The sequence below is a fragment of the Sus scrofa genome, chromosome 3, assembly GCF_054392235.1.
Source record: "Sus scrofa isolate SSC_HxYL_T2T_F1_AM1 chromosome 3, Sscrofa_HxYL_maternal_Yorkshire_Landrace_v2.0, whole genome shotgun sequence".
NCBI classification, from domain to species: Eukaryota; Metazoa; Chordata; class Mammalia; order Artiodactyla; family Suidae; genus Sus; species Sus scrofa.
In genome coordinates, this window is record NC_139385.1 from 8,101,054 (window position 1) to 8,121,243 (window position 20,190).

At 49.1% G+C, this 20,190-nt stretch overlaps 2 protein-coding genes and 2 pseudogenes across 8 annotated transcripts in view; 3 read left to right on the top strand and 1 right to left on the bottom strand.

The window, feature by feature from the left end:
* Window positions 1-3,002: 3,002 nt before the first annotated feature.
* LOC100515653 (paired immunoglobulin-like type 2 receptor alpha) lies at window positions 3,003-19,838 on the top strand. Of its 2 annotated transcripts, XM_021086220.2 has the most exons (7): window positions 3,003-3,203; window positions 3,518-3,907; window positions 15,388-15,585; window positions 18,145-18,175; window positions 19,041-19,090; window positions 19,296-19,327; window positions 19,498-19,838. In XM_021086220.2, the coding sequence occupies exons 1-7, from the start codon at window positions 3,131-3,133 to the stop codon at window positions 19,618-19,620; spliced, it is 897 nt and encodes a 298-aa protein (XP_020941879.2). In that variant the 5' UTR covers window positions 3,003-3,130; the 3' UTR covers window positions 19,621-19,838. The 2 variants fall into 2 exon arrangements, with proteins under 2 accessions (XP_020941879.2, XP_020941880.2); XM_021086221.2 differs by lacking the exons at window positions 19,041-19,090; window positions 19,296-19,327.
* LOC110259880 (nexilin pseudogene) lies at window positions 10,777-12,014 on the top strand (annotated as a pseudogene).
* Window positions 12,695-13,334, top strand: LOC146404374 (nexilin pseudogene; annotated as a pseudogene).
* Window positions 15,872-20,190, bottom strand: part of ZCWPW1 (zinc finger CW-type and PWWP domain containing 1) — a 38,380-nt gene continuing 34,061 nt past the window's right edge. For all 6 annotated transcript variants that reach the window (XM_085016667.1, XM_085016668.1, XM_005661906.4 and 3 more), the window contains one exon: window positions 15,872-16,368. In XM_085016667.1, the coding sequence (XP_084872793.1) occupies window positions 16,319-16,368 (50 nt within the window). In that variant the 3' untranslated portion in view covers window positions 15,872-16,318. The remainder of the gene's footprint in view (window positions 16,369-20,190) is intronic.

The window sequence follows — 20,190 nt, forward strand, 5'->3', positions numbered from 1 at the left end:
GAAATTAGCTAGATCTGGAAGAGGCAGTAACTCCCTGGTCCATGAAGCCCCTGATGTCAAAGCATTAAGAATTCAGAAAATAAGAAAATATAGTTAGTAGAGTTGGCCAAGTGGTGAAAGCCAAACCTAAATACAGCATCTAAGAAAATATAGTTAGAAAAATTTTACTTCTGGTTCTTGCCTGATTGTATGGGCTAGAACCTTCCATGAATAAAGGTTGGGAAAACACATGTCTCTGCCTTATTCCTAATCTTGGGGGAAAAGCAGGAGCAGGATGAGGTGCCATGCAAGAGGAAGAGGCTGGGGCAATGGTGGATGTGTTCCATGAGGGAGGAAAAAAGGATGCTTGGTAGAAAGTGGGGAAGATCTAAGCCAGTGGTTCTCAAAATGTGGTCCATGGCTCACAGCCCTCACTCTGCCTCTGCTCTTAGTCACACCGCTTCTGACCTCTCCCTCATGGCCACCTGCTGAGCTAAAGTGCTCCACTGAGGCTCTACCCATCTTGAACCACAAAACCCAGGGCTTCCTCCCCCTAGAAAGCTCCCCTGTGAGTAGAGCCACAGTCGGGGTGATTCCCAGGCCCTCCCATTCCTGCTCGGGAAGGGAGAGTGAACAAACCAGGAAACCACGTGCCATCCCTGAGCAGAAATCACACCTCACAAATCCTAGCTCATGGAGGTCCAACAGGGTCCAGGGATTTGAACATGAAGTGATATGTCCAATGTGTGTCTAGGGAGACCTACTGGGGAAGCAGCAGGGTCTGAGGGCACCTGGACAGGAGATACTCTGCAGAAGTTACCCAGAGCCTGTTTTGTAAAACTTCTGTGGTGTCTCCTAGTGGGTGGCCTGGCAAGGAAAAGACCTTCCAGGTGCCAAGCCCAAAAGGCAGGAATGGAACCCAGATGTCACTCCATACTTGGGAGGCCCTGAAAAGAAGCCAGTAGGTCCCTGTCCTCCTCTGCCCACCATTCCAGCTGTTACCAATTCATCCCAAACATCTTACACAGCCCAGAGGACTCCATGGTATTAAGGCTCCGTGCCTCAGTTTCCCCCTGGGTAACATGGAAATGAGCACACATTCACCACAGTATGCGGTAAAGCTGAAAATGAGAAAATGGGTGAGGTCGGACTCTATAAGAGGGTTCCATGAAAATGCAGACTCTCTCCTCTCAGGCCTGGGAGGAGGGGTGAGAAAAGCAGAAACACATAGAGGTTGGGGGCTGCCTAGCTGGCCGTGAGAAAATCACAGAAGAAAACTATAAAAATTGGGGGGGGGGAGTTCCCACTGGGGCTCAGCGGTAACGAATTCGACTAGTCTGCATGGCCTCACTCACTGCATTAAGGATCTGGCATTGCCGTGAGCTGTGGTGTAGGTCGCAGACACGGCTCAGATCTGATGTTGCTTGGGAGCTGCCATATGCTGCAGGTACAGCCCTAAAAAGACCAAAAAAAAAAAAAAAATGGGTGGGCGGAAACTGAGAAAAGGAGAAAACAAGTCAGTCAATTCACTTCCACTTCCAGAACTAAGGCCACTTCCTCTGATAAAATCATGTCCCCACACACTCCTGGTCTACTCAGAAAGCCAAAGCCAGCTTCAGCCTGGGGAGGGGGAGAACAGAGCCTCCTTCGCAGCCAGCCCTGTGGGTCACCAAAGGTCTCTCAATCTCTCACCCTTTCTACCACCAGTCACAGGCTGGCAGTGCCTTCTGTCAGAGATGGCCCCAGGGACTGCCATCTGGATGGCTCATTACTGCTCTTTCATATCCCTCTGTTCAGGGAAAGCTCTGGTTGAGACAGGGTATCACAGCTGTGGATGGAATCCTCTGAGCTGTGTTATAAAAATATAGCCCCTCACAGAGTTCCCACTGTGGGCCATTGGGATCAGCAGCATCTCTGGAGCAGCGGGACATATGTTTGATCCCCGACCCAGCACAGTGGGTTAAGGATCCAACATTAACAAAGCTACTGCATAGGTCGAAACTGCAGCTCGGATCTGATCCCTGGCCCAGAATTTCATATGCCTCAAGTTGACAAAAAAGAAGAAAAAAATAAACACACACACATATATATCTATCCCCCAGAGCTCCCTTGTGGCACAGCAGGTTAAGGATCTGGTACTTTCACTGCAGTGGTGCAGGTTCTAACCCTGGCCTGGGAACTTCCACATGCCTCAGGAGCAGCCAAAAACAAAAAACAAAAAAACGAAAACAGACTTCACTCCTCAGAGCTCTGCAATTAGAGATTCTGGGGTGCAAACTGGAGGAAGCATCCAGAAGAACCAGAAGGCTCTGTGGGCTCAACAGCCTGGAGTTCAAGTCCTGGTCCTGCCACTTTAGAGCCCAAGATGTGGCAACCGCTTCTCTGAATAGAGAAGTGTAAGGACAGAGGGCCCTTCAGATCCAGTCTTGCATCTGGGGGTGGAGGCATGGCCGCCAGAAGGCCCACTGGCTGGGGAGGTGGGCATGGGAGCCCACCCCCCTCCTAACCTTGGGGAGGTGGTGAGACTGCACACAGGGAGCAGACCAGGGCAGGAGGGGGCCTGGCAGGCCTCAGTTCTACCTGGGGACTGCAGTGGGAGGACTTCAGGGGAGCCCCTGCCTGAAGGGAAAGGGACCGGGAGCAGACTGGGTGCCCCTAGGCCTGGGCTGGGGGCTGGGGCTCGGACCACCAGCAGCCCCCTCCTCCTCCTCTCTGAGGGGCAGGAGCTGGGCAGAGACTCATGGCTGCCAACCCCTCCCTCAAAGAGCCTGAGCTGGTCCTGCTGCCAGTCCTTCCCCTGGGAGGAGAGAGACACCAAGGGGGTGGCAGAAGCAGGGGGCTGAGGGGACAGAGGACACGCCCCTCAGTGGGAGGATGGGGGCTGAGAGCCCTGGGTCACGGCTCCCTTTGCACTGACCACAGGGAGGACCTTTTGAAATACAAGAAAAGAAGAAGCAAGACTGATAAAGGAAGTGACGGTCGCCATGGGGGTGGTGAGTTTGGGGAAGGCTGCCACCCCCCTCGGTCCTCTGAAGGAGCCTGGTGCTCCCTCTCCTGGGGCCCACACTCTCCCCAGCAGCCACCCCAGAGGCCTCTCCTCCGGCCTCGAGGGCTCTGCTTGTCTTCTCATCCCCGGGAGGAGAGCGAGGCCATGGAGCTGCCCCTGCTGCTGCCCCTGCTGCTGCCGCTGCTGCTGCTGCTGCCACCAGCATCTCTGCAGGGTGGTGAGTGGCCAGAACTGCCCGGCTCTGCCCAGGACCTGGGGAGGGGCCGTGGCCAGCTGGCTGTGGAAGGGGTCCCCTGGGGAAGCCGGCCAGGCCTCCCACCCCCAACAAATAAAGAGCTGGTCCCACAGTGCTGGGGCCCCAAACCCCTCACCTGCCTCCCTGCCCCAAGCCTGGAGAGGGGCGCATCCAGGCCGGAGGGCCAGTCCTACCATCTGTCACACTAATGCCCCTGGTGCAGGTGCCAGATGGTCTGGGGTCACCTTCACTGTCTCTCCTGGTGGCTTCAGAGTCTCTCCCTCTCCCTCCTCTAGATCACTGGGCACAACCCAAAGCACTCTTTCACTTTGGGATGAACCAGCAAAAACAACTCTCAGCCCCTGAGGGTGGCTCCATCCGCATCCCCTTCTTCTTCGACTACTCCCAGGACTCAGGCAAGGTTTCCAATGTGATAATATCCTGGAGATGGAAACACTTCCATGGGGATTTCATCTACAACATGACCCCCGTATTCATCCATAATAACTTCAAGAACCGGCTCCTCCTGAACTGGGAAGAGGGTATGAAGAAAGGCTCCCTCCAGATCTCAAACCTGCGGAGGGAGGACGAGGGTTCATACTTCTGTCGGGTGGAGATGATCACAGAGAAATACGGTGAACAGCAGTGGCAGTCCATCCAGGGGACCAAGCTCACGATCACACACGGTGAGTCCAGCTGTCCTGCCTGACGCTCCTGGAGGCCACGGGTGCCTCAACCCCAGGCCTGGCCCCTCTTCCTGGCTCTTCTCGCAAACTCCTCTCCCTGCCCCTCCAGCTCCTCTCTAGGCCTCTGCCAACCTTCCGCTTTTCCCCTGCATCTTCCCCCAAGCAGGGCTGCCTTCCTTGCCCATCCCCCCCAGCCCCTCCAGATCCAGCCCCTCCCCCAGCCCCAGTCCCCAGCACCTTCCAGGCCCCCAGCTCTCCTCCCTCCTGCTGCCCCTGTCCTCGCCCCAGTCCTCCGAGTGGACGGGACACCTTCAGGATGCGGCTGCCTCCCCCGTCACGAGTTCCTATGTGGAGGCCCAGTTACCCCATGTCTGTGTCTCCCCCACAGCCCTGAGCTCAGCCTGGCACACAGAGTAGGTACCCACCGGTGGCCTGAGGAGCCCCATCTCCTGGCCACTCCCCATCACCTGCCTTCCCAACCTCCCCCCGCTCTGCCCCCCAGAACCGGCCCTCAGCGCTCCGCCCCCAGCCCCCCTCTCCCCTCTCATCTCCTCTCCCCCACCTCCGTCCTCTCTACCCTCCTTGCCTCTCACTCCCCCCACCTCTCCCTGGGTTGTTCTAGTCACACTGTCCCCCTCGTCCAGCCTGGCCTTGCTCCTCTGTCCTGGTCATGAAGCGGCAGCAGCAGCAGTAACGACAGCTCCCGCCGACTGCGCTCTGCGTCCTGGCTGGACAACAGGGGGCATCGCCCCAGCTAGCCTTCCCCACGACCCCCAGTGACAGTCGGCACTGCTGCCACCCTCCTGTTACGGGAAGGGAAAGTGACGCCCGCAGAGCAAACTCCTACCCAAGGTCAGTCCTGGTCACTACTGACACCCCCCACCACCACCCCGTTTAACCCCAGAGCCTCCTCTCTCAACCACTGGCTGCTCAGCCTCACCTGCTGACCTGATCATCTATCTTGGCCTATTTTAACCTGCTAATAGATGTGTAGCATCAATAGATCTTCCTCTGTCACTCAGTGAGGCATCAGAACTTGAATCTTAATTTATCTGTCTCCAGAGCAGGGGGCAGGGGGTTTCTCCCAGGCACAGGCAATAACCAGGTGTGTTTTCTGTTGATAAATTTCTTTGAAAATTAAAAATTGATTAAGTTGGTTTGATTTTTATAATCACTCGTGCTGGCAAGTTTAAACAGCATCACGCTGGATTACTGCTCCTGGCCAGGAGAGACCCTCTCCCTGTCTCCTCCTTGGAAAACCCCTGCCCCGTCTTGGCCACCATGCTGGTTTGAGAGCAAAGAGACAGTGACTCACAACGTACGTGAAGCAAGACAGACGTGCATTAGTATTTCCTGCACCTCCTCCATATTTCCTTAAGTAACATTTTTTGGGCGACTCTGGTTCTCCTTAAATCCCTCCTCTTCCTTGCCTAATTCTTCCTTCCTTTTCTCATTTCTCTGTTTCAATCACATTTACTATGAGTTTTTCCATCAATAAGTTGTCAATTAATTGAGCATCTGTCTGTGTGTCATGTGGCGGTGAAAAGAGAAAAGGAGGGGAGCAGAATCAGTGGAGAGAGGTGCTGGGGGTGCCGCTTTGTTCAGATGGAACCGGGAGGGCCTCTGGGACAGCTGCTCAAACAGGGTAAATGAGGAGAGTTTTGAGGGGATGCAGGGTACGGAAACCAGTCAGGGACAGGGAGACACCTGGAAGCAGCCACAAGCCTAAGGAGCAGGGGAAGAAGTAGGTCCTGGAGCCCAGAAAGGAGCCGTGGGCTCTGAGGAGAGAGAGTCCGCATGCCTGTGACAGCTAATTTTATGTGTCCACTCCGTTGAGCTAAGGGACCCCCAGATCGCTGGTAAGACATTATTTCTGAGTAGGTCTGTGAGACTGTTTCCAGAAGAGATGAGCAGTAGGTGGGCACCGTCTGGTCCCTTGAGGGCCTGGACAGAACAATAATGGAGAGAAAGGGCACAGCTGCTCCCCCCTTGAGCTGGGATAGCCAGCCTCGCCTGGCCCAGACCTCAGCGCTCCTGGTTCTCAGGCTTTGGGAATAAGACAGGGATTTACACCCTGGCCCTCCTGGTTCTCGGGTCTTTGGGTTTGGACTAGAACTACACCACCCACCTCCCCCCCTTCAGATGCAGACGTTGAGACAGCTCAGCTCTCAGAGTCACGAGAGCCAATCCCTCACAAGAAAACCCTATTTCTCCATCTGTACATATGGTATTGGTTCTTGTTTCTCTGGAGAACCCTGACTAATACAACGCCCATCAAGGAAGCATCCAAGGGCTAGGCTCTGACCTGCATCTCCCTTCTTCTCCGGCTGGTGACTCCCACTGGCCAGCAAGGCCAGAAAGCCCACAGCTGGACTCCACCAAGACCTGCCTCCACGGGCACAGAGCACGATGGAGAAGAGCTGGGAGGGGACCTGCAAAAGCCAGCAGAAAAGTCCAGCCGAGGCACAGATGTGTAGGAAGTGAGAGAAAGTTCTGAAAAAGAAGTCCCAGTCAAGAGGTAGCAGCAAGGGCCAAGGTCGTGAGGTGGGACAGGTGTGGCTGAGCAGAGGAAGAAACTCAGGTGACCGGAGGTGAGGGCAGGACAGGCAGGTCCAGTGTGGCTTTGACAGCCAAGGAGAGAACTTGCCCTCTGAGGATGATGGGGCTGGTGAGGCTTTCCTGCAGAGGAGCCCCGTCATGCAATTTATGTCCTAACTGTGTCCCTCTGGCTGTTGTGTGAAAAATAAGACCACACAGGTGAGCCAGGTCACAGCAGGCAGACCAGTGAGAGATGGTGCGGCTGGATGAGGGTGACAGCAACGGCGGGTGAGAGGTCACCAGAGGCTGGTTATATTCTGAAGACAGGGCAGACAAGATGTGCACATGATGGGAGAAGGGCATCCTGAAGGAGAGGGTTTCACTTACTGAAAGGGGGAGATGGGGGAGGAACAGGTTTGGGAAGAAATCCAGAGTTCTGTTCAGGACGTCTTCCATCTGAGAGGTTACCAGACAGACAAAAGGAGGCGTGAGTAGGCAGTGACACATGACAGTCTGAGGGCTGGGGGACAGCCGGCCAGATGTGTACCTTTGGGGGTTTTCTGCTTATCGCTGGTGGTTGATGCCATAGGAGCGGATAAGATTACCTGGGAAGTGAGTGTAGAGAGAGGAGGTCCCAGGACTGAACCCTGATGGTTACAGGTGGGAGGATGAGAAGGAATCAACAAAGAAGACTGAGAAGGAGCTGCTAGTGAGGCAGGACAAGAGCCAAGAGAGACAGTGGTCCAGATGCCATGTGAGCAGCCCCTCTCATGAAAGGGAGAGTATCAAACGCTGAGACATTGAGCAAGTTGAAGACAAGGGGTGTAAGAGACCCAAATCCTGGATTTCCGTAGTAAGAAATGACCAGGTACTACCTAAAGCAGCAGAATCACGGAACAGCAGGAAATGCCTGTGATCAAGAAATATGAGGTTAATGCCAAAAAAACAGCCAAAGGGCCTGAAAACAGTTGCCTCTGGGGAGTGAGAACGAAGTGAGGAGGCTTCTGAAAGGCTGCTTTTATAAGCTGTGTGGAATTCGATACTTCTTTGAATCTGTGCCCATACAACTCATCTAAAAACACATGCTATGTTTTAAAAATAATAAAGGTATAGGAAATACATTCTTGCACATAGTCCAAAAAATGGTCAAAAATGCAGATGGGAGTCAGATGAAAAGTTCACTCCTCTCTCTCCACTTTATCTCTCAGCCACCATCTCTTTCTGCAGAAACGTTCTCTTTACAGATATAGATGTAGATACAGATATCCAGACACAGATCACATAAAATCAAACTGCATACTTTTTTGTTCCTCAAATTGCTATTTTTACTTCCTAGACTTCAACTGTCTTTCCCCTTCAGGACACACATATCTATGCCTTTTTTTTTTTTTTTTCCCCACTGTACAGCAAGGGGTTCAAGTTATCCTTACATGTATACATTACAATTACATTTTTCCCCCACCCTTTCTTCTGTTGCATCATGAGTATCTAGACAAAGTTCTCAATGCTATTCAGCAGGATCTCCTTGTAGATCTATTCTAAGTTGTGTCTGATAAGCCCAAGCTCCCGATCCCTCCCACTCCCTCCCCCTCCCATCAGGCAGCCACAAGTCTCTTCTCCAAGTCCATGATTTTCTTTTCTGAAGAAATGTTCATTTGTGCTGGATATTAGATTCCAGTTATAAGTGATATCATATGGTTTTGTCTTTGTCCTTCTGGCTCATTTCACTCAGGATGAGATTCTCTAGTTCCATCCATGTTGCTGCAAATGGCATTATGTCATTCTTTTTATGGATGAGTAGTATTCCATTGTGTATATATACCACATCTTCCGAATCCAATCATCTGTCAATGGACATTTGGGTTGTTTCCATGTCCTGGCTATTGTGAATAGTGCTGCAATGAACATGAGGTTGAACGTGTCTCTTTTAAGTAGAGTTTTGTCCGGATAGATGCCCAAGAGTGGGACTGCGGGGTCATATAGAAGTTCTATGTATAGATTTCTAAGGTATCTCCAAACTGTTCTCCATAGTGTCTATGCTTTTCTTTTTAAATGACAGCATGGTCTCCCACTGTAACAATGTATCATAGTCTATTTCATCAGTCTCCTTTTTAAAAAATATTTAGGTTGTTGCCACATCACAAAGCTGCAGAGAGCACAGTTAAATATTAAATTCAAAGGCACTGGGGAGTTCCCATGGTCGTGGCTCAGTGGTTAAGGAATCCAACTAGGAACCATGAGGTTCAATCCCTGGCCTTGCTCAATGGGTTATGGATTCGGCATTGCCATGACCTGTGGTGTAGATCACAGATGCGGCTTGGATCTGGCGTTGCTGTGGCTCTGGCATAGGCCAGTGGCTGCAGCTCTGATTGGACCCCTAGCCTGGGAACTTCCATATGCAGCAGGAGCAGGCTTAGAAAAGGGAAAAAGACCAAAAAAAAAAAAAAGTCACTGGCCTTTGAATATAGGGCCCAGTATTTCCTAGCACAGAAATCACTGGGTCAAAGGGCAGGGATGACTTTTTTTACTTTTTTCCTTTTCGTCTTTTTGCTATTTCTTGGGCCACTCCCACGGCATATGGAGATTCCCAGGCTAGGGGTCCAATCAGAGCTGTAGCCACCGGCCTACACCAGAGCCACAGCAATGCGGGATCTGAGCAGAGTCTGCAACCTACACCACAGCCCACAGCAATGCCAGATCGTTAACCCAATGAGCAAGGGCAGGGACCGAACCTGCAACCTCATAGTTCCTAGTCGGATTCGTTAACCACTGCGCCACGACAGGAACTCCACTTTTTTACATTTTGATAGATATTCCCAAATGCATTCCCCAAAGCTGTGCCAACACATGCTCCCCTTGTGCCAACACTGGGTATTTTCTTCCACTCAGATCAATGAAAGAAACAGACTTTTGTTGTTTTAATCTTCATTTCTAAAAATTATGAACAGATATTAGCATCCGAGTTATGTCCTCATTTTATGAAATGAGTCAGATTTGCAGTGTTTTTTGTATATTTCTCTTCTAAAATCTTCTGAGAATTACTTGTTTCTTAAATTTTTGCAAGAATTTATCTTTAACTATCCTGAGCTTAGGCTCTTTATGAAAGGTATTTCTTTACAATAATGTTCTCACTTCTCAGTCTACCTATCAGTTAAAGTTTACAATGTCTTAAATCCATTTAAAAATTTTTTTGTTAGTATCAGAAAATCATCCATTTCACAGAGGTTTTAGGTTAGCAACGTGTTACTGAGCACACACTCCCAATTTCAACAGACTCTTTATCCTTGTTGTTTACAAGAACTTTGCTTTCTTGTTTGTTTTTTTCTATAAATAACCACTTCCTGCATTTATTATTCCTTCTGCTCTTTCATTTCCTAAAAAACTTATTCCTACACAGGATTTCAATACTTTCAAACTATGGGTTTATTTAAAGCTGGTTCCTCTCTGTTTAGCCTTTTTTTTCATTGGAAATTCACTATTTCATTCATTTAAAAAATTTCTTCCCATTTTAAATAATAAAAGCATTTAATACTATGAATTTAGCTTAGAGTGTATCTTCAGTCAAATTCCACAAGTTTTTTTTTACATGCAATGCACCTGTTTTCTTTTTTCTTTTTTTGGCTTTTTAAGACCCACAGCATTTGGAAGTTCCCAGGCTAGCAGTCGAATCAGAGTTACAACTGCTGGCCTATGCCACAGCCTCAGCAACGCAGGATCTGAGCCATGTCTGTGACCTACACCACAGCTACAGCAATGCCGGATCCTTAACCCACTTAGCAAGGCTAGGGATCGAACCCACATCCTCATGGATACTAGTTGGATTGGTTACCACTGAGCCACAATAGGAACTCCTTGTTTTATTTTCCAAATAGCATCTTATTATATATATTTCTTTGACTAAGAATTTAAAATTTTTATCTGATTGATAATAATTCATTATTACTAATTTCTAGTAAGAATGGACAGAATTTGGTCCACACTAAACCTGAGGATTTTATTGGAGTTGGTTTTTCGGTATGTGGCTTAGCATTAAGTCAATTTTTTAATGATGCCTTAAACATCTACAAAGATAATTTTTCTTGCAGGACATAAAGTTCAATATATAGTCATTTAACCTTAGTAATATACTTGCAACTTATACTAGGTGCTTCACAAATGTCTTCTCACTTACTAAAACAATCACGTAGAATAGCTGCAGCTGGCACTGGGCCCACCTGGAATGCAGGAACAGGCTGTGCACCAGGACTTTTATGGAAACTTGCTGCTGGAGACGGTGGCAGCTGCCAGAGGGTTCGCAGTGGATGGAGCGGTGGCAGCCAGAGCAGCAGGACCCCTGCCCACACACCGGCGCCTGATGCACGCAGCCTCCCCTCACGCACTCCGGACCTCTGTCACCACCTCAGGGCGGGTGCAAAAAATTACAAAGCTTCATAATCACCCCAAGGCCACAGAGAGCAAATATGAATGTTATTTCCCAAAAGGCTGAGTGAGATTAAAGAAATGCTTGCTTCTGACAATGAGGAAGAGGTATCTTCTAAAGTAGAAAAGGCTTATGTCCCAAGGCTAACAGGAACTGTTAAAGGTAAATTTGCTGAAATGGAGAAACAAAGACAGGAGAAACGAAGAGAATGGAGGAGAAAGGAAAAGGCAGAATTGAGCGGGATGTGTTAGAAAAGAGGAAGACTCAACATGAATTAGCAAAAAGGACCAAGCTGAACGATACAGAACTGATTCAGCACCAGAGGAAGGAGATGATTCACTACTCCTAACAGTGGTACCTGTCAAGTCACACAAAACATCTGTAAAAACAAAAAGGAACTTCAAAGATCTAGAAAGAGAGCTAGAAGAAAAGGAAAAGGTCAAGTATGAAGAAGATAAAAGAATAATATACGAAGAACAACACTGATCTCTCAAAGAAGCCAGTGTCTTTCGTTGGTCATGAATGAAGAACTGGAAAAGGAGGCAAAAAAAAAAAAGAAGAAGAAGAAGAATCGTTTTCTCCTGAAAAATTGAAAATGACTTTGAAGAATCAGAAAGACAAAGATAAGAAAACCGAAGGAAGCAAGCTGAGGAGGAAGCAAGAAAACCTTTAGAAGAGAGGTGTGCTTTTGAAGAAGCAGGGAGGCAAATGGTAAATGAAGAGGAAGAAAACCAAGACACAGAAAACATTTTTAAAGGGTACCACAATGGTACACTCAGACTCCGTTCTGAAGAAATAGACAAAGGAGGGAAAATGAAAAAAGGAAAGCAGAAGAAGAAGCCAAAAGCAGAACAGAGGAAGAAAAGAAGGCATTTGCTGAAGCAAGGAGAAGCAGGGGAGTAGATGATGACTCCCCAGAGATAGAAAACATTATCTCTCAAGAACCTCTTACACTGGGAAACCTGGAAATTAATTTTGACGAACTATTAAAACAAAAATGGGGAGCTCCCATCATGGCGCAGTGTAAATGAATCCGACTAGAAACCATGAGGTTTTGGGTTTGATCCCTGGCCTCGCTCAGTGGGTTAAGGATCTGGTGTTGCCGAGAACTGTGGTGTAGGTCGAAGACGTGACTTGGATCCTGTGTTGCTGTGGCTGTGGCGTTGGCCGGCAGCCTAGCTCCAATTTGACCCCTAGCCTGGGAACCTCTATATGCTGTGGGTGCGGCCCTAAAAAGAAAAAAAAGATAAAAAAAAAAACAAGAAGAAAGAAGTTGAACAGAGTAGGAACAGAAGCATAAACTAGTGATGGAAAAACAGGAGTATGAACAACTGAGGCAAGAAATAGGTGAGAAAAGAGGAAGAAAATGAAACTTATGAACTGAGCAGGGAATATGAAGAATTAAAAAGGAGTGGCTCTATTCAATCTAAAAATCTAAAAACCAAGTTTGAAAAAACTGAAACCATTGTCTGAAAAAGAAATACAGCAATAGAAGAACAAGCAAGAAGAGTGACTGACCTTGAAATTAAAAAATGAGAAGCAGTGGAGTTCCCAGTGTGGCTCAGCTGTAACAAACCCAACTAGTATCCATGAGGTTGCAGGTTCAATCCCTGATCCCGCTCAGTGGGTTAAGGATCCGGCATTGTTGCCAAGAGCTTTGGTATAGGTTGAGACTGAGCTCAGATCTTGTGTGGTAGACACAGCTCTGACTCAACCCCTAGCCTGGGTACTCCCATATGTCGCAGGTGCGGCCTTAAAAAAGAAAGAAAGAAAGCGGGGGGGGGGTGGGGGGAAGGGAGAGAGAGAAGCAGAAAACTTTCAAGACCAAGATGTTGCTATTTCAAGACCAAGATGTTGCTATTAAGCCTGAAAAAAAAAAAAAGTGAGGCTCCATTTACTCATAAAGTGAGGATGACAGCTGGACTTGAATGAATGGCTAAGGCAAGAAAGAAGAACAAAGAAGGATTGAAGAGCAAAGGTTACTATGCATGCAGTTTGAACAAAAGGAAACTGCTGCAGCACTACAAAAGAAAAGAGGAGGAAGAAGAGGGTAGCACCATGAATGGCTCCACTACCGAAGATGACGAAGATGACGAGCAAACCAGAGGAGGAACTCTGTGGCTTAAGAAATCTCTAAAACACACAAGGACTGTAGACAGTGAGCCAGTGAGATTTACTGTTAAAGTAACAGGAAAACCCAAACCAGAAATTATTTGCTGCTGTGAGGAGAGATAGTGCAGGATGGAGAAGTTTATTGAAAGAGAAACTTACTGCCTCTATTTACCAGAAACTGTCCCAGAAGGAGGAGATTAAATACGCAAAGCAGTGAACAATAAAGGCTCTGCAGCTGGTACCTGTATTCCTACCCTGAAAGTAAGAATTAATCACTCTTTTAATCTGGAACTTTTATTCTATTAAAAAAAAATTTTTTTCCTTTAAAAAAATCACTTTTCTTCTCTTTTTTAGTTGATGACTACTAGGTCCCCTTCTCTGTCCCTGGAATGAACTCCCCCTCTCCCTCTCTCCAACTTTCTCACCACATCCATCTTTTCTGGGCAGGGCCAAAAAAAAAAGGAAACCAAAAAAGCCACTAGGTTGACTTCTTATTCCATTCCCTAACAGTCTTCGAAACAAACGCTCATGTGATTACCAAAGTCTTCCTTTTCAAATGAACACCAGATTCATCACCATATTATGCAGAAGTTAATGTGTAATTTAATGGGGCAAAGTGGGAAATTCACTCAGTTATTCTATTAGAGCCTGTTACAAAGGCTATTTCCCATGTTTACAGCAATTGTTTTTAAAAAAAACCACAGACATATTATTTTGAGTGAAAGAAGACCATTTATGAACTATTCACACCTAAAAGTAGTTTAAAAGAGCTGAGACTTAATGAATTTGGAACCTATCAATTTCATTGGGTTTTTTTTTTTCTCAGTACTATATCATTTTGGTTGCTGCAGTTTCAAAGTCTTTCTGAAGCAGAGACATGAGGGAGTAGGGGTATCATTTCTCTCTCTGTGTGGAGGGAAAAAAGTTAAAAGACGTTTAAGAAACAACTACCAGAGTAAATCTGATGGAAACCACTGCCTATTACCCTTTTATATTTTGTCTTTTTTAGGGCCACACCAGTAGCATATGGAGGTTCCCAGGTTAGGGGTCGAATCGGAGCTGTAGTGGCCGGCCCACAGCAACACAGGATCTGAGCCACATCTGTGACCTACACCACAGCTCACCGCAACGCGGGATCCTTAACCCACTGAGTGAGGCCAGGGATTGAACCTGCATCCTCATGGATGCTAGTCGAGTTTGTTAACCACTGAGCCATGACGGGAACTCCCACGGCCTGTTACATACAGAGTTCTGAGTGCTAAGAACATTAAACATGTACTTTTCAAATGTTCATCATATTAAAGGTTATAAAGCACAAATTTATGTTGTGACCTTGTCTGAACAAACTATATTTTAATGAGGAAACTTTGTATTAATAGTTCATGCAAGAGAAAACACTTCCAACATAATCAAAGATTTCAAGATCCAAGCGAATTAGATTTAGGGAAAATGGCACAATCTTAAATTTTAAGTTTTTAAAGTCAGTTTGTAAATAATGAACTACCATGTTCTGTTATCGAGCTGTTTTATATTTTAATTTTCTGGGAAATCAATTTTATTTTACAATGTAAACCCATAATAAAGTAACTTCTGTATTTTGAAAAAACATGTAGTAGTTCCCATCGTGGTACAGTAGTTAATGAATCCGACTAGGAATCATGAGGTTGTGGGTTAAATCCATGGCCTTGCTCAGTGGGTTGGGGATCTGGTGTTGCCGTGAGCTGTGGTGTGGGTTGCAGATGCAGCTCGGATCCCGTGTTACGGCTCTAGCGGAGGCCAGTGGCTACAGCTCCGATTAAACCCCTAGCCTGGGAACCTCCATATGCCATGGGAGTGGCCCAAGAAATGGCAAAAAGACAAATAAATAAATAAATAAATAAAACATGTAAAGGACAAACACTGTTTGAACCCACTTCTATGAGGTACCTAGAGCAGACAAATTTTTAAGTTTCAGAAAGAATGGTGGCTTCCAGGGGCTTGGGAAGGGGAACGGGGAGTTAGTGTTTAATGAGGATAGAATTTCAGTTTGGAAAGATGAAAAAGTTCTGAAGATGGGACGGTGGTGATGGCTGCACAATAATGTGAATGCACATCATGTCACTGAACTATACACGTAAATGTGATTAAAATGGTAAATTTTATGTTATGTAGATTTTACAATTAAAATTGTTTTTTGATTCTGTGATTGGCTGCTCCCTATTTGTAGGTGATGAAATGAGGTTCTGAGGTCACAGCGCTGGCTAGCGGTAGAGTCAGGATTTAAACAGAGTGAAGTAGATCCCAAGCTTCCAGCATTTCTCCTTGTGGGAAAGCCTCAGAGACTTGCTCCCCTCCAAACTAGCAAACAGCTGTCACCCAGATACCTCCAATCTTTAAATGGATAATTTTATTTTTTCTCATGTCTTCCTAGCCCAGACAACCACCCTGGGCTCCACCACCACTGCTGCCACCACCACTGCTACCACAGCTGGCCTCGGGACCTCAGAGAACCAAAGGCATTCGGGGTCTTGGCCCCTGAGTACGGAAGCTACAGTGGGGATAGCAGGCGCTGTGCTTGTAATAGCAATTGTGGGACTGATTTTGTGCCTCTGGTGGAAGAAGAGGAAAGGTAAGTGGTCCAGGACCCCTAATCTCTCCCTGAGATTCCCAGCTGGGAGTTGCTCAGAACCTACGTGCCTCAGAATGAACCAGGTGTACTTAAATAAAAATGCAGATCCCTGCTGGGCTTAAGGTCTGGGCTTGGGAACCTGCATTTTGGTTCATGGGAAGGGCAGAGTCTGCACCCTGGAAAAAGGCAGGAGAGAGCAGAAGGGAATAGGAAGTTGGAAACACTCAAAGAACACTGGTTGGGTGCCCATTTTCCAGAGCCTGGCTTATAACTGGAGGTACAAAAGTATGTAAAGCACTGCTTTATTCCTGCTTTCAGGAAACTCAGAGGGAGACCGGGGGTGGAGTGGGAGTAGGGGGACAACTGCCTCAAGGGCTGACTGACTCGCTTGGAAAGAGATACCGTAGGCTGGGAGGAAGGAAGGATAATCCAGGAGGACTTCGAGAGGAACAGACATCTGCAGAAACTCTCAAAGGATGAAAAAGAATTAGCCAGGTTGTATGGGTGGCATAGAAGTCACTGTCCTTCAACGGGAAGGACACCATTCTGGGAACTTTGAGTAACTTATTGCTGTGTCGGAGGCAGGAGATGACAGAAGAGCTTGTGAATCACATCTGAAAGCCTCTGCTCCCAGAGGCAACGCGAAGAAGCAAAGTGGCAAACTTGGCTTGGCCTTGCAGATATATGCCAGTCAGCGATGCAGGGGCCAAAGATGAGCCAGGCTGGAGTCAGTCTAAAATGGTTCTTTTAGCTCTGCAGGGCAAAAACCACAGGGCTTGTCTCCTGAGAGAGAGGATGAGGGTTAAGAGAGGAAGAGAAAATGTGACAAAGGCACTGAGGAAATACAAAATGGTATTTGACAATCAACACGAATGAGAAGCCATAGAACTGTAAAGGCATTATTCACATGGTTATGTTTTTTCCCAGCAGTATTCCACCATGCAGGTTTAGAAACCTTTAGAAATTGTTCGTCGGAGGTTGTATTCAGCTGCTAGCATCAGAAGTTAACAGTGTGGTAAACAACACAGAGGGCTTTTCCTTCCTCACCGAAAAGGATCCGGACAGAGTTCTCAGTGGCTCAGCAGGTTAAGGACCCAGCATTGGCACTGCAGTGGCCTGGGTTCCTTCTCTGGCTCAGGAACATCCACATGTTGTGGGTATGGCCCAAAAAACTTAAAAATAAAAGGACTGGAGCCAGACAGCAGAGGCCACTTCAGCACGCAGGCTCCTACCTTTCTGCTCACTGGGCCAGATACCGGCTTCTACCCTGAAGGTTGCCCCACGGCTCAAAAAAGCTGCTGGGACTCCCGCTGTTATTTGAGAATCTAAGTGGGAAAATGGAAGAAGGAGGCATGGTCAAAAAGACTATGCCCCAGCTGTCTGTCCTGTTCAACAGCCTCTCTCCAAGTCCTACCCACAACTTCACCTTACTTCTTACTGGCTAGATTCAGTCATAGGTCCCACATCGCCCTACAGAGGGGCACTCTGACATTCCCAGTCAAGTCAAGGTTCCGCAACTGGAAAAGAAGTGAATGGGTATTGGGTAAGCAAAGCGCATTCCCATCCAGGACTGGAGATGCGTCAAGTAAGTGTGACAGAAGGACAGGGGAACACAGAAGGTCAAGGAGCCAGTGAGAGGGCCCAGATGGAGAGTAGAGGGCTCAGCAGGGAGTGTGGATCATCTGAAAGAAAGTAGATCCTCAAGGGACAAGAGTTCAGTGAGGTCAAAGCACAGGTACAGAGGGATGGTGACAAAAATCAGCTGGAAGGAAAGACAGTGGAGCCTAAAAATGATGCTAGTATTTACTAAGTCAGAGTTCTCAGGCTCGGTGATTTTTTTTTTTTTTAAGCCTAATTGTGGAGTGGAGGTCTCTGGAGTTGGCAGGGTGGGGAGACAGGAGAGTCCAGTGTGTTCAGAGGGTCATGCCCATGAATGATGCGATCTCCCAGGGTGGTGCTGGCTGGTGGAGAAGAGGTGTGTGAACCAGGGGCCAAACCTTTGGGAAATGCTGCGGAGACTTGAGAAGGATGTAGAGGGAGAGGGCTGCGGGGAGACAGCACAGGTTTCAAAGGGTACAGAGGAATGGGCTGCAGGGCCAACACGGATTCCAGCCAAGAGGATCACAAAATGGATAAGCACAACAGCCGCCACTCAGAAGGGCAGCCAAAGAAGCTGGCTTATGAGGACAGGAGGGAGCAGTGGTGCCTGTGACAAGGGGGCAGGGGCAGGTCTCAGCAGAGGAAGGACCAGGTTGGGGGATGCCCTGGACTCCAAGGAAGGGAGAGGAAGCAACGGGAAAGCTCAGGAGAGAGCAGGTGAAGGGGCTCAGGGTGCAGGGAGGGCTGCTCTCCCGATTGCTGCCAAGGACAAGGCAGGACAGGTATGGGTGGCCTTAGGGTGCCAGCTGGGTCCGGCTCTGAGTCCCAGGTCCTTCCCAGGTGGGTTTCAGCAGCTCTGGTCCCTCCAAGGATGGACTCAGAGTGGGACGGGGCAGGGCAGGCAGGGAGGGCACAGGCCTCCGTGGATGGCACACTGACAGGCTGTCCGTCCCCCTGCAGGTCTGCAGACTAAAGCCAGAACCCCCGCCAGGTGAGCACTTGTCCTCCAAGGGGTGGGGCGGGGGGTCTGGTTTCGGGAGCCTCTCACAGCCGCTGCCCTCCTGGCCGCTCCATCCCCTGACCGGCCAGGCCCTCCCCTTCCTGAGCTGCCACCTCCTTAAGAAATCAAGAGCAGTGGACCAGCACTGTCACTGGTGCTGTCCCGGAATGGCTCCCCTTGTCCTCCTCTGGTCCCCGTTTCTCAGCTTTCCTCCCTTTCCATCCTGGTTCTCTCAGCCTTGAACGTCACCCCGCCTGGACACACCACTTCCACTCCTCCCACTCTGGTTCCTCCCTCCTGCACCTCTTCTAACCTGTCCTTTCCCCCTGTGTCGTGGCAAAGGGCCTCTTCCTTTCCCGAGCACGCGCCCTCCTCGCCCACCCGCCCTTCTCCTCTCTGCCCCCGCCCTCCACCTCCACTCTCTTCCTTCTCACAGCCCCTCCCTCCTCCTCTCCCTCCTGACTCTTGCCAGCTGCCCTCCTCCCAGGATGCTGCCTCCTCCAGGGACCCTGGCCTGAGCACCGCCCACAGACCCGGATTAGCTTCCTGGGTTTCATCCTCCACTTGGAACCGAGGCGCTGCAGCAGAGAGGACAGCAGCTCCCCCCACCCCATTTCTCCTCCCTGTGCCCCTCAGATAAAGCCATTTCCCTAGAACAATCCACCTTCAGTCAGCTCACAGGGACGGGGCTACACCGCAAATGGCCCCTCAACCCCGGCCTCAAACCTCTGCCCTCATCTTCTCAGTCAGTCCAGGAGGTCACAGAGCCCCCCACAAGGAGAACCAGCCCCAGGTGGGTGTGAACTCTGTCCTGCCCAGCCTCTAACCCATCACCCACCCTCCTGTTCCCATGCAGAGGATCCTTCCAGAATCTGGAGGAGAAATACGAGAACATTGGGAACAAAGGTAAGTCCCGCCACCATGGTTCCTGCTCTCCACCTGGGCCTTCCTTCCTCCCCACACCCCCTCCCCACACACCTGCCCTCAGCATCCTCCTCTCTCCCCTGCCTCACCCACCTTCCCCCAGACGACCTCACCCCTGGAACCCCCTGCCCATTTCTCTACCCTGCCTGCCAGCCCACCTGACCCCAGACATTTTCACTTTTTCCAGTGCAACAGACAAACCCCAAGCTGGACCAAAATGTAAGCAGCTCAGACTTGGCCTGAAATATTACAGGGAAGTTTGGAGAAGGTGGGGTGGAAGGAATAGAGGGACTGTGGTGTGGGCAGGGCACTCGGCATAGGATCCCTACTCTGAGAGGGGACAGCCCCCACCCCCTGTCTAACCCCCTTCCCTCTCCATTCTCACCCAGAATGATGGCATCCTCTATGCCTCCCTCACCCTCCACAACCTGCCCTCACCAGCCGCACCTCCATGCCCTCCCGCCCACGGGGGCCCCCAGGAAGAGACCCTGTACTCTGCCCTGAAGACCTAAGGACTGGGACGAGTGATGACCTCCTTAGGGTCAGCCATGCACGGGGATCTCACTTCCCCATAATCAGAGCCAAACAGAGACCACTCAGAAGCCAGCAGGTGCCGAAGGCCACCGAGGACCTGAGCACCTACCTGCTCCAATTCCTCTTCGACTTCCCAGCCCTTGACCACACAAATAAAAGTACCTGTATGATTTGCCCGATTGCATCTAAGGAGAAAGTGGTGTCACCCGTAACTTCTGTCCCTCTGTCCAAAAAGGAACCATAATATACAGCTCACACCCAGACCCCTGCCCTTGTTCTTTTGCTCAGTGACTGCTCAGGCCAGGGACCAGTACGTCCCCAGCACTAGTAGCCCATCTGGAACCCACGTCTGCCCTCCTGATCTGACCATTCTACTTCCCTTATGATAACAACCAGCATGTACTGTGTTTTACAAGCATCCCCCACGTAAGCATCATCAACAGCCTCATATGGTACTGGATGTGCCCTTGGAGGCAGGATAACAAGGACCTGAACAGGTACAGGGCCTTTCCCAAGGCCACGCAGCTAGTAAGTGGCTGAGCCAGGAT

Excerpts from the sequence above, each read along its gene's own strand:
- LOC100515653 (XM_021086220.2), top strand. The coding sequence starts at position 3,131 with ATGGAGCTGCCCCTGCTGCTGCCCCTGCTGCTGCCGCTGCTGCTGCTG. Across the intron at positions 3,204-3,517 it reads ACCAGCATCTCTGCAGGGTG|ATCACTGGGCACAACCCAAA; the intron begins GTGAGTGGCCAG and ends TCCCTCCTCTAG. Across the intron at positions 18,176-19,040 it reads AAAGCCAGAACCCCCGCCAG|AGGATCCTTCCAGAATCTGG; the intron begins GTGAGCACTTGT and ends GTTCCCATGCAG.